The sequence below is a fragment of the Branchiostoma floridae genome, chromosome 19 (assembly GCF_000003815.2).
Source record: "Branchiostoma floridae strain S238N-H82 chromosome 19, Bfl_VNyyK, whole genome shotgun sequence".
Classification (NCBI taxonomy): domain Eukaryota; kingdom Metazoa; phylum Chordata; class Leptocardii; order Amphioxiformes; family Branchiostomatidae; genus Branchiostoma; species Branchiostoma floridae.
In genome coordinates this window covers 9,476,564-9,490,403 of record NC_049997.1, presented here as the reverse complement: position 1 = coordinate 9,490,403, position 13,840 = coordinate 9,476,564, and the positions used below count along the sequence as shown (strand labels likewise).

Sequence of the window (13,840 nt, the reverse complement as noted above, 5' to 3'; positions counted from 1 at the left end):
CAGCCCTTGCTGGTGCTTATTCATCCAAAACAATGTTTTTTCACATTCCCAATATGCTTACTGCAGTCAAATCAACTGAATAAATAAATCACAAACAAACAATATCTACGTGTATAACAAAGCAGATACAATTTATTAGACAACGCACAGGGCTTTGGTTCTCAGAAACAGCCCTTTTACATACAGGAACCAAAGTGAAACAAAAATTCCTCACATTTGGTGCTGCATTATAACCTTTTAACATAATACTAGATAGAAATCTGCAAGTCTTACAGAACGCAAGTTCAGTAGTTTCTCTACAATAAATAACCTTAAACTTGCAAGGACTCCGTACAGTTTCCAATCTACTGCGCATTCCAATGCTAAGGTTAATATGCTTGAAACTCAAAAGATTATCAAAATTATGCCACATTTCTGACAAGGGCATGGTTCTATAAATCTGTGTTGGCTATTAGCATCAGTTCCCAAATCTTGCTAGCAAAGAAAATGTATGTGCTATTTTTACGAAATATTGGTATTGTTTTTGCATATGCATTGCATACGTACATGTACAGACACATATTTCTAGCAAGAGCATTGGCTAAGCTGGGTTTTACTGTTTATGTATTTGCAGTTATGTTATTTTTTTTTACAAAAGTAACAAATTGTACAATAGCCCATAGGGAACCTATTAAATATCAACAAGGTACAATCCTATTAAATATCCTGACAAGCCTTGAAAAGATGTGTTGGCTTTTCAGTATCTTCATGCCATAGTTAACATATTATTGCATGTTAAGGATTTTGTTCACAAAGTTGGTAAAAATGTCTCAATGATATACAGACGAAATCTTTGCCGACATCATTGTGAAAGTTACAACAAGTATAACTTACAACCTCTTGTGACAAAAACTGTCCACATAAAACTCTTGCTTTACAGAGCAACAATTCATAATGAGTTGGGCTAGGGCTTACTAGTCAAGTAGTTGAAAGTTGTACCGAACCATGTTGATGTAGGTTAGACATCCAGGTAATAAGATATGCCAAAAGGCAGTTACTCAAGCAACTGGATATGATTTTAGAAATGGTCAGACATTTCATACAGCATCAACTATCTTTCATCAGTGTCACTGACAAAAAAACACTAGATGTTGTCTGAAACATCTGACCAATGAAATGTCAGAACCAAGGAGTAACGTTTGAGTCTTAACTATGTCACAAAATGAGACTATTTTTGCATGACTCTAAAAGAAAACTATGAAAATACATTCACAAAACACAGATACTATGTATTGTGTGCCAGACTGAATAACAGCTCTAAACAGTAACAATGAGACCCCAGATGTCTTACTGAGGGACGACTGCAGTGCTAAAGATGTCAGTGTAGTTAAGGAATGAGTCAACTCTTCTTTATACTGATACAATGTATCTTTAAGATAAACCACAAATCAACTTTAAATTAAAAGGAAACATCACATATTATGATACAACACAGTCAAATCCTAACTCAACATAGCTGTGCTTGTATTTTGAAACAAATACGACGCTATCAACATAATTTAGTATGAATGATTATGAATGCAGATAATTTGTTCACATATTGCTAACATTATCATTTCCACTTACAAAAACAGTTTTATTCAAATGCCCTTTGCATTGTCCTTTGCATTCCAGTAGACTTGCAATAGTTCAGTCTGGTTAATTGTCTTGTTACTGCTATATATTACTCAGCCAGAGAAATTGCGACAAAAACCTACTTGCAGTGTGACTGTCAGGATAAATATTGTCAAACTCAAAGGCAAGACAAAAGGCTGCACTGAGAAACAAGAAAGCAGTCGTCAACACTTAGGCATCAGACAATGGCGTTCTGTCATTTTCTTTTTCATTGTCTTTTTGCCCAGTGAGAAAGTTAGTGTGAAAATTCACTCACTCAACTATAGGTGGCATATTTTCCAAGGCAACTTTCAAGATTAGATATGTCTTAATTACTTTTAGACACTAAGAATCTGGAACATCTACTTTCCATACATCTCAACTTGTTGGTTGTACAGTCAAATTGATCCACTGTCAAACTGTCTACAAGCCCTGTGGAAGATTGACAGACTTTCTGCAGAAAATTGGGGGACGTCTTGCAAAGCTTGATGCATATTTTGTGGCCTGTACTGTACTGTACTTCTGTACTTCCTTCTTGTAGTAGTAATAGTAGTATCCAGTATGGTTAATTAGATGTTCCAAATTCCCATTGTCTTTCTAAACAAAAGTGTCCACAGTTTTAGATCATTCTATAGGTAACTGCACAGTGGGGTATGGCTCTACACTAAGCGGCATGGGAGGGGGGGACCCGCCCACCGCGCCCTCCGGTTCCTCCTCTTGTGCGGGCGCGTTCTGCTGCACGATGGCCTGGTCTGCGGGCGTGTCGGCCGCCGCCGCCGCGAGGTTCGTGATGGACTTGCTCTTCACGCACTGGAAGTCGACATGGCGGCTCTTGTTCTCTTCCTTCTCCCACGACATGCGGATGAACGGGCGCTGGACGTAGTTGTAAATCACTGTGGGTTGGAGAGAATGACAAAATCAGTACAATCCAACTAACACTTTTTCCAGACATTTCTACTCAAATCTGTATGCCTGAATGAATTTGTATAATATAGACCTAAAACAAAATGTTTCAACTTAGAAGAACAGCCAAAAATCACTGTGGGGTGAAGAGAATGACAAAATTAGTTACATCGGTGGCTCTGTAGAAGATGTCTGATAGACATTGAAATGTAAGCAGGTGAGAGACATTACTTTGTTCCTCATTTTGTCTGTCATTGCTTCAAAGTAGAGCCAGCCAGGATTGCCCTAAGGAAGGTGACAGGCAGTCAGCACAAATTTCTGTCAGCTAAAGTAGGTTTTGGAAATTCTGACCTAAAACAAAAGCTTCAGACCCAAATTGCCAGATACATGTATTATATCTTTCATTTATTAAGAAATCAGGGATAGAGCATTTTTTTGTCCATTCAGATAAGAAAACTAAGGTAGTTTGGATACGTAATAAGGAGATAACCACATTCTCTGGTTCATAAAGTCTACAACCATAAGTTTGAAAACCCTTCGTGAGCAAGATCTCCCTAACGCCCTCCCAAGACCAAATCGTAAAAGTTGTGGCTTAGGACCATGCAATATAGAGGAACCTCACAGAGAGGAGCAAGAGGCCAGTCCTTGGCCTATGCACTTAAGCAGACAGGTAGATATATCTATTCACCTTCAGGCTTGCCCCCTGGTCTCTTTTTGATTTTCTCCTTGTATGTTGGGTAGCCCTCGATACCTAGTCTGATCTTCTTCAGTCCTCTCTCCTTCAGTACTGCCTTGGCCACGTCTCGGTTCTCTATATACTTGAAGAATCTGTACATTGCTGTGCTGTAGATTACTGGAAACGAAAAAAAAAAGATAAACATTTACAATTATTACAAAGGTAGCATATCAACAGAAGATCCTTACAATGCAAAATCACCTAGTCACTGAATGAAATGCACAAATATATGTACATGTAGATACACAAGAAATTTAAGAGTCATTGCAGATAAAAACAAGACAAAGAGGGTCTCAGAACACCATAAGTTGAAGGGTTTTAATCATATGGTTGTAGTTCCCCATTCCTATCACATATAAAAGGTTTGTGTCAACCTGGCCGACTGCCATCTGGTTTTCTCATGCACTCAAAGGTTCACCATTCATATCTTAGCATGAATGGAATAGAACAAGTCAGTTAGTGCACTCACTAACTCTCTCCTTCAAGGTTCCCTTAGACTCTGGATTCAAGCCAATAACCTACCCCAATAATAAGTAGATACATTAGCCATGAAAAAAATCAAACTTTACTGCAGCTTACTTTGTGAATACTCCTCTCCCATCTGTGGGGGGTACTCCTGGTCCCAGTCCACCACATCATCATCTGTCAGGACTACGATGTGGCACTCACGGTCTCCTTTCTGTGCACAACAAACAAACAAACAAACAAACAAACATCAAGATTCAGAAAACAAGAATACAACAAACAGTGATTATTTGCATAAGACAGCTGAAGTCTGAATAAACACTGTGGTTTCTATTCTGTATGGAACTGTATATTCACTGTGGTCGGTCAAAAATCTTGTACCCAATGTTTAGATACTGTAAATACATTTAAGTTTGTAGGGATCTAATTTTGCGGTAGCGGAAAAAAGGACTGTTCACGGTGGTTTTCAGTTTGCACCATGCATTGTAGTCTCTTACTGCCATGGAGAACTGCTGTGGTTCTAAGTTAGCAGTGAATTGGCAATGCAAAAATCCTTAGCTGGTTTATGTATTGAAGTGTATAATAATTTTGCAGTCCTCACCTGAGCACACTGCACCATGATGGGCATGATGAGCTCCTCCAGAAACATGACAAACTGCTCCCGGGCACCATCGTTAGACAGCTCATGCAGAAGGCCCCCTGAAACACAACATACACCATACATTCAAAAAGGGTAGACATCCAGGTAAACAATATGTATGGGCAATTTAAACTTTAAAACTGGACAAAAACAGAGATTTACTTCTGGACATTTCCAGTAATGCTTGAATGAACTGCTGAAAACAATTTTGGCTAGTAGGTCATAGGACAATAGAGTTTTCTTGGCTACATATAGCGGCAAGAAGCAGAACTTCATTTAGAAGCTCTGAGGCAGATAATATTAATTGGTTGTGTAAAATAAAACTCAACTATCTTAGAATGAATTGGTAGAACAACAAAAAAATAAACTGAACATGTCAAAGTCATTAACTCATGAAGATCGTATGCTAATGTCAATCAAACACACACACATCCAATGTAAACAAGCCTTAACAGATTGGGACAGCCCTGGGTCCAAAACTACTATCTTCCCCCTTCCCCCCTTTCTTCGTACATGTGCATACAGCACCATTATAGTGTTGTACTTACGCAGGTTGACACATTTGATGGTGTCACAGTCAAACGGCACCAGCAGATAATCACAGGCCTCCCGTAACTCCTGGATAGACACGTCCGGGGGACAGCGGATCTGCCCGTACTTGTAGTAATCCTACAGGGAAGAAGCATGACATATATATATGTTCATTCATACCAATGTATATGGCCTTCTTTGATCAAAATTGACCATGGTGACAATACGAGCGATCGCCATGATGTCACGGTGACGCAGTGGTAGGCAAAAAGCAGGTGTTTGGCAAACGATTGATTTACATATTAACCAGTAATTTGATCTGCTGATTTAAATATCAATTCTTAATCCAATCTACTGACGTCCTGGTAGGCACCAACCACCGAATATCCCAGATACAAACAACAACAGCGATCGCTCGTATGGCAAAACCAAAATTGACATCTGCCCTACAGCTTGTTCTGTATGAGGGTGACAGGAAAGAGACGTCAATAAGTCATAAATGAAACATATGGAAGAGGGTACTTGAAAAGTTTTTATGGCTTTATATTTGTATAATGGCTTAATTTGAAGATATCCAAATTCTGTAAGTGTTTTTGTTTAAGATGGCGACAATTTCTGTATAACGAATGCCATATTCATAAAGAAAGATTTCTAACTGTGCAAGAAATGTTGACTTGTCTACATTCTATTCACTTTTAGAGCATTTTCCTATTTATTTAGATCAGATAAATGACAATCATGTTTAAGAATTTGTTAGTACAGTACATTTTCCTTTACCAGGATACATTACAAAATGTGCAAAAGGGTAATTTTATGCAAACAAATTACAATTTACAAAAGAAAACTGGCATCTAGGGTTATAAAATCAAGAGAAATAATGTCTCAACTATGTTGCAAACATACCAGAATGGCTCTAAAGACACTGGCTGACATTCCATCTGCTACATCGTACTCTCCCTTGTCATTGGGACGGACTAGGTCATTTTCCCTGGTACCAAACATCCTGGAAAATACATAAACACATGTATGTTATCAACATTGATGCCAATATAGGTTAGTTTTCCTTGTTTATCACTACAATGTGTAAAGGACATCTGAAGTTCACTTCAGAGTTTACCATAATTTTCCATGTACATATGTACACTGAATTTTCTTCATTACATCCGTTTTAGGGGTTTGGGGCTGGAGCTCATCCCTTTCCTCCCATGAGTCCCATCATTTACCTGGGTGGAGTGAGACAAGTCATGTAATAAAGCAACTTTCCCAAGAGCACAAGATCAGTATATTGAAAGGGATGGGCTCCAGGATCTTGTGTCCTTGGGAAAGGCACTTTACATGACTGTTCTCACTTTACTCATGTGAAAATGAGTACCTAGCTTCAGCTAGGGCCGTCCCTTGGATAGGACGTTAAATGGAGGTCTCGTGTCTGGGGAGAGCCATACCCCAGGCACGTTAAAGAACCCGCCACACGTGCGATGGTGCGGTGTGAGTGGTTCAAAACCTACAGTACCCTGGCCGCACCTGGGGCAATTACTGTCGTATTGTGTCACCTGAGAGGCGCCGAATGGCAGCTACCTCCAGACACTTGCGATTTAGCCCCGCCTATTGTAAGCTCCTTGCAATTCAGCCCCTGGCTGCAAAGAGTGAGTAATCGGCCCAATAACAATAACAACAATAAACACCCTACAATTACACCACAAGACCCCAGTTTAAACAAACAAAATCACCCACCTGCCCAGCATGGTTTCAGGGTGGCTGGCAAACAGATTAGAATCCACCACGAATCTGGTCTGGTCCACGACCAAGGTGATCTTCTCTGAACCTTTTGTTGTGTAGACCACTGACTGCTGCGGAACAAAGTACACATCATGTTAGCTCTTTCAAATCTATCGACCTTGTTAGCATACACCGGTGAGTTTTAAGCTTTGTATTTCAATCCAGTATGAAGCTATTTACTTAATGAAACACTTAGGTATGGGTTTATTATCCCTTCCTAATGACTGCAACATTTCTGGCAATGTGCATGTCAGGGAAGGATATAGCCAGATTCTCATCACTTCTTGGTCCAGGGGCAGGGCCACAACCACTGGACTACACGCTACCACTAAATGCTATACACTGTGATTTGGATCCCTTATGCTGTGATTTGGGCCAAAACACAATGATCCAACCAAAGAAGGGGACTTTTCTGCTATTTTGTAAAAATGACAAAAATGTTGGCTTTATTTCACGAAATATCGGCCCTCCAAATGCAGGAAATAGTGTTATGGATTCAAAGATTTTTATTTCAGATTTCAGGGGCTGGAGGATTCCTCCATGCCCCCTACAGTGCTTGCACCTACATTGCTTACTGCTTAGCTTTATTGCACCAAGATGCCCCCGCCCAGGCTGCGAAAAAATCCAGGTGAGAACATGTTTAACAAACTGACCTGGTTCCTGGCCACTGTTCCACCAGCGGCTGCTGCAGCGTTCTGTGCTACGTGGGCCACGGCGTTCTTCAGGCAAGATGGCGGCTGACAGTTGCGAGGGTTGGATGGATCGCCGACGTTCATCTTGCTCAATTTGGAGTTCGTGTTTACCTTGGGTCGAGGAGAACTGTACAGTCTGCGAACAAATGTCATGGTGAGAGAGTTAACACTGGGCCAACACTGAGACTCCACTTCTGTTAGAGCAGGGCTCTTGCCAGCTCAAAATTTTTTTCCGTCAGCCAATTTCCATTGTCGCGAAAACACTATTCCAGGAGATAGAGAGACTGAACTGAGACCTTGAAAAACGGGTTTTTAATTAGATTATCGTATGGGAAAGGGCACCGACACACATTATCAACAATCATAACAATAGCAAACAGTGTGTGGCTTTTACGGCCATGGACGGCGTCCCTAAGCCCCCTGTAGCTTCCACCAAGGAGCTTTTATCAGATTTTTGTCCGTCAAAGTTGACGGATTGGTTTCAAAATTTTTCCGTCACACGCAGCAAATTTCCATCAATTGACGGAAAAACGGACGCTGGCTAAAGCCCTGACTCAGACTCCACTTCTGTTAGAGTTAAGGTCCACAATGTAATCATAAAATAGACAATGTCAAAATGGAAGAATATCTTTGAAATCGACAAGAACTATGATTAAGATTTTATCAGAAACAAAACAGAGCGTTTACTGGGATATCAAAACTCTGCTCTTTAAAGTATTAAGAGGCATACGATTAGAAACTTTATGATACACTTGAACTATAAAGATGAATAAAAGTTAAAACAGCAATGATATCAATTGTACAGGAATGCAACTACAATGGAAATATAATGTAGATGTTAGTATATGTGTATCTAAAACATTTTGTCTAAGAACATCTTAAGATACAAATCTACTTCTTTTCATGTCAACATCAAAACAAAGAAATGCAAACGGTGAGCTACATTTTCATTTCAAAGGCAAGACTCTGTCAAACATGCATGTGCTCTATACAGTACTTAAACAACATGCATGTGTTCTTTACAATACTGTACTTTAACAACTTGAACAATGTGCATGTGTTCTATACAGTACTTGAACGACATGCATGTTTTCTATGTGTGCCTACAACATGCACATGGAGGTGGGAGGGGGTACAGCACACCAAGGGCACACCCAAGTCCTCACCTGCTACCACAAACTTTCTTTTGTCTCTCGTCGCAGTCCGAAAAATCACTATCACTGCTGCAGCTGTCGTATTGGCGGTTGGGATTAGTGCGTCTGGCCATCCCAAGCGCAGGGGCGGGGCACGATTAGCGGCTGGGGTTAGAGCGCTGTGGCCATGCACTGCAAGGCGGGAGAAAACAAAACACAAAGACATCAGTAATACTGCAATGGCGAAGGCTTTCTTTCATGGCTTTGCAAGTATCAATGTATAACAGAGCTGTCTCCTGCTTTTGTCCCACTCATTGTTGGCTGAGAGCTCACCCCATGTTGTTGATTCATTTTAATTAAAGCTTACAAAAACACAATTCCATCAATTTCATGTGATTAAGTTTCAGATTTTGGACAGCTGCAGTGCAATTTTTGTCTAACTCCACATGGCCAACTAGAAAGTTTCCATCACGTGATGGAGAGATGGGTTCTGGTCTGGAGACAGCCATGTTGACAATTTGTAAAGGTATTGATATCATTATCAAAACCTGATGGCTGCTTCTTGCATTCAAAAGCATACAGCAAATCTTGATGCTACTAATAAGAATTTTATGTTCTAAATTATGAAATAAAATTCATATCAAAGCAGGTGTAGTTCAACTTTTGCTGTCATACTCTGCTACAATGTTGGTACATGCATAGATATATTTTGATGTTGTGCTGCATACTACTGCATTTGTACAGGCATCATCCAATCAGATCAAAATCATACATAATTTCATTACAATAAATACTGTAATTCACTTTATGTTCACGGTAGCAAAATTTCGCGGTGTGAGAAAAAATTAAGTGTTAACGGCACTCTATGTTCGCGGTGGCGGCGGTTCACCAAAAGAAAGTCGGCCTGTTTCGGCCGTGATTTGATGACAGCGCACGGAACGCAACAGGGCCAATGACCCCTGATATGTCGCAATCACATTTGTCGCATAGGCTGACGGGATACCCACGCCAAACACAAGCGACGCGGGCGCCATTTTGAAATATTTTCGGCGTGAAAGACGGCGCTAAGTTTTAAACTTTCAGCGTAATTTGTGGACACAAATTGTACACAAATTGTACACAAGAAGGTGAAGAGTTTATCTCTCCGATATTTACAGTAGTTCCAACTCAGAATTATGAAACGAACGTCTTTTTTTCGGCATGTAAGCGGAGTTTTGTTTGCCACGTTTCTAGTCGTAAAAATTTCCCCGCTATTATTGTTGTGAATCTTAGTTGCTGTAATTCCATAGCCATTACTTGTATTTGTAAAGACCGGTACTACTCAGTTTTATTTTTTGTTCTGTTTTTAACTTGTAGAAATCTAGTTAAACTATGATAATGTACTAAGTAGATTGTTATCGCAGCCATGTCACGGCGTGTACGTAAGTTTTGTTAGTAAACAAAGCCGATATGTTTCTTTTTCCTCCGGTCGCCGGTGGCACATTTCTATACAATAATGACTCCCTGTATCGTATATGTGTTGAATCAACTTTTATTTTTACAACATACTGGTATTTCAGTAAATTCGCTGGTTTATTTGTACTCATCACCTGAAATTCCGCGACTTTGTTGAAAATTCCTTTGTCTAACGCTTGGCTTGGGTACCGCCATTTTGTAACATTTTTTTTATGTATCGCTAGCTGTAGTTGTACAAATATACGAGTCATTTTTTGTACTAGTACTAGTACTTTCAGTGATGATCCTGTAGTAATTCCTTGCTTGAATAGCACTGTAGTAGTTTTTTAGTTTGTAAATGTACACATGCTGCCTGCTAGCGGCGATGTAAACAAAATAGCGGTTTATGTTATCGTAACGTAAACATGAACATAAGTAAAAGAAATGACACAATTTTGTGCTTGTAGAATAAATGTTTTATTTCTTGAGGAGAATTTGTGTTTGAGTTGTTATTGTGGCGATCGTTGCGTGTTGAAAGTGTGTTGTGTGAATGGATAAGACATTCGTAACGTACTAGTAAGTACTAGTTCTAAGTACTTGGATGGTAGCGGAGAAGGGGGAGGGGGGCGAAAGACGAATGATTTTTTAACGGCAATGATAACTTCGCGGCACAGACGTCACCGTGAAAACCGTGAACATAAAGTTACCGTTAATAAAACAGGAATTACAGTAATGAATGATAAGTTAAGAGTAACATTGTTTCTTTTAATTTCATATATTCTATCAAAATATATCACAACCTGGAAAAAATGGTTTGGTGTTTTTCCTGCATTAGATGACATATGGTAATCAAAGGTGATTTTTGTATCAATCAGATCCATACACAATTCATCAGATAATGGAAATAAAAACATGGCAAAGACAACAACTACTAGTAAGTCCAAAAGGTGCAAAGTATTTTAATGGCAGCCTTACAACCCTCTTTACAACTTCAAAATACATCATAAAATCTATACCAAAGATACATGTTGCAGATTGATGAAAGTATAATAAATCTGAAATCTTCAAATACAAACTTGTTTTAGAATTCCTTACACAGCACAACAAAATCATCAAAAAGGTTGTGCAACTTACAGTGAAGTTATCGCAGTTGGGCAAGTGACAACAACAACAAATTTGCAACAACGACAACAACAGCAATAATCTGGCAACGCTTCTTAAGTTTGATCAAATTCACTAGTAGGAAGCCAAGCTCATTAACGACAGGATTTTCTTTGGATCGTGTATATGACGATCATAATTTTAACATACAATCATTATATTACAAGGACAATGAAAAATGAGGACACGGTGATCAACTGAGACCAAAACTCTGGCGTGCAGGAAATTTTTACTTCGTCACCAAAATTTGTTTTGTTGTCCTCGCTGCTGTCTCATGATTTTATTGCCGCTACACACGACAAGATACAACGAGTGGCGCAGAACTATCTCATGTTACTTGCACACACAACGGATGCTTCATTTCAGACGATATCCGTCATGTATCCAACAATTTTCACGGTCAAAGATGACGTAAATCATCGTGTCAAAATTTCCGCACTGGTTTTCGATCGCCATCGGAATGTCCATTTAAACTAGAACAAAACTACCTTCTAAACACATCTTATACACAAAATGTTGGCCAACTTACCTTCAGTATTTCCTTGGGAAGATTCAGAGGTTATGGTTTGGGAGATACATGTGGAATTTGTCCCAGGAAATGGAAGTTATTGACAGGAAAACTGCTCTAAATTCAGAAAATTACGTCCGCCATCTTGTCGTGTCGTTGTTGGTAAGCATGATGGGACGCCAGGAGATTCCATTCCTTGGTGGGGGTGTCCCTACCTTTTTCAGAAACTCCAGTCCAGAAAAATGATTTTGCAAACTTATTCGTTGCTTTAATTCATGATAGGCCTGGAAAAATTAATGTATAGGCCTTAAAAATGATCGTTAGGTAAGGATTCTCTCTTTGTTTCTTTAGATTTGGATCTCTTCGGCCCAAATCTAAAGAAACAAAGAGAGAAACCATAGATTTTGCTGTGTATCGTGGTCGGTGTACGGAGTTATTTGCGCTAAAATTTGAAATATTCTAAAACTAAGAAATCTCAGATTTACTACCAATTTTTGACACTTTTTGACACTTTTGTGTCAGTATTTCACGTTTCACGTTAGCGGGAAAATTGAGCTTTCGCGGTGGTTTTAAGTTCGCGGTAGCGCCAAAGACTGTAGTCAAAAACTATATTAAATGGAAAAATGTTCGCGGTGGTTTTAATTTCACGGTGAAGTGGCCACCACAAAAACCGCGAACATAAAACCACCGCGAACATTTCTGCATTTACAGAACTAGTGATGTTTCGCCAAAATCGTCAATAATAAGAGTATCATTCATTGAACGTAGACATCTCCCTCCAAATAAAAACCCATCCAAGATCCCAACTCTTGATACCCGCCAGCTGCAGGTAATTGAATCAAATGTTGACATGGAACCATGACGTTGTTTATTACTTCGATGACGCCACAGTGAACAAGGCAGCCGGTTCAGAACAAAGCTCATTATAAAAAAAATTGAGAAGTTAATTCATCGTGATTACATGTATATACAACTGCAAGATTTTACAATAGCCGCTTTCATTCTGCTTTCAGGAAGTATGTTTTCAACGTGACGTCATTGAAACAATGATCAACGTTTAACTAGAAAGGCCGACATTTGCTTGGGTGCAAATACAGCATATTTCAGCCATACCCATTCCCACGCAACATTGGACTGTTCCAAGTCACCCCTGCGCAAAAATGCAATATTTTAACCGTAAGTTATCCCCAAAAGAGAACTAATATTGTGAATTGATTCCAGGTCAAAACAGAGCTTGCCCAATATGCCCCGGGCCCATATGGAAGAATATAATATTCCACAGGAGCGCCTATGCATAACTGATTGGTTTTTAGAATTGCGGCAGCTCCTATTTTTCCGAGAGTGAAAAAAAGCGCATCTTCCATTCAGAATATTTTCATCATGAAATTACATGACGCCATTCAACAATTTCCACTTCGATAACTAGGTCTAAGTACCGCCATAATCTCCTTGTGATGTAGGTACATTTATTATTGCAGTGAACTTTTTTTAATCAAGTAGGGCATACGTTTTAATAATTGTCAAGCAGGTGCAGGTACTGTGTAGTAGGAGTGTTGTTTTTTTTCAAGCTAAAATCTTCTTCTTGTTTTGTATGAGCCATTACATAAACGGAGACGTCTCGAATTTTTCCAAGAATTTTACCACCCTGTCGCTTCATTTCTTTTCTGAAAAATCTCAGGACCAACAAGTTAACTTGATTTGGCTTTATCTATATATTTAATTTTCCTTCAAATTCTTTGTTAAGTATATGCCCCAGCATACCACTGTTAAATTGTTTTACTTTGTATGCAATCAGCCATCGGACGTAATCTTGTCTGAGTGTTATAATTTCCTGCTCGTAGCGTGCGAGACCTGGAGGAAAGGAGTTTCTACCTTGTTCGGGGGTTTCTTTTCGGAGTTCAGTGGTGATACTCTGGTACTAAGAGTCTTTTATTGGGCTCAAACTCTGGCAGTTTAAAGTTACTTACAATTTGAATGTACAAAGTTTACGTCAAAAAAGAACAACAACACTAGAAGTACCTACATTTGTTCGGGAAAAAATACATGCATTCTCGCCACTGTCAAACTTACGTGTCAGAACTAAACGCAAACTGTCCAATTTTCCCGCGTTTTCTGCCAAGTAACATTTTATCGATTGTCTCAACTAACCCCCAAAATCAAATCTGGCGAAAATGATTGATAGTGCCATGCGAAATGTTGGTAAATTCATCAACACAGACTTGTATTCTA

The 13,840-nt window shown here is 39.3% G+C and overlaps 1 protein-coding gene across 3 annotated transcripts; it reads right to left on the bottom strand.

The window, feature by feature from the left end:
• Window positions 1-104: 104 nt before the first annotated feature.
• LOC118406325 (BTB/POZ domain-containing protein 10-like) lies at window positions 105-11,808 on the bottom strand. Of its 3 annotated transcripts, none has more exons than XM_035806260.1 (10): window positions 11,633-11,808; window positions 8,542-8,700; window positions 7,337-7,511; window positions 6,639-6,754; window positions 5,811-5,910; window positions 4,925-5,045; window positions 4,338-4,435; window positions 3,851-3,950; window positions 3,224-3,388; window positions 105-2,525 (listed from the first exon to the last, which is right to left on the bottom strand). In XM_035806260.1, exons 2-10 carry the CDS (start codon window positions 8,640-8,642, stop codon window positions 2,257-2,259), a joined length of 1,245 nt encoding a protein of 414 aa, XP_035662153.1. In that variant the 5' UTR covers window positions 8,643-8,700; window positions 11,633-11,808; the 3' UTR covers window positions 105-2,256. The 3 variants fall into 3 exon arrangements, with proteins under 3 accessions (XP_035662153.1, XP_035662154.1, XP_035662155.1); XM_035806261.1 differs by having other exon boundaries at window positions 6,639-6,751; XM_035806262.1 differs by lacking the exon at window positions 8,542-8,700 and having other exon boundaries at window positions 11,633-11,789.
• Between the last annotated feature and the right edge of the window lie 2,032 nt (window positions 11,809-13,840).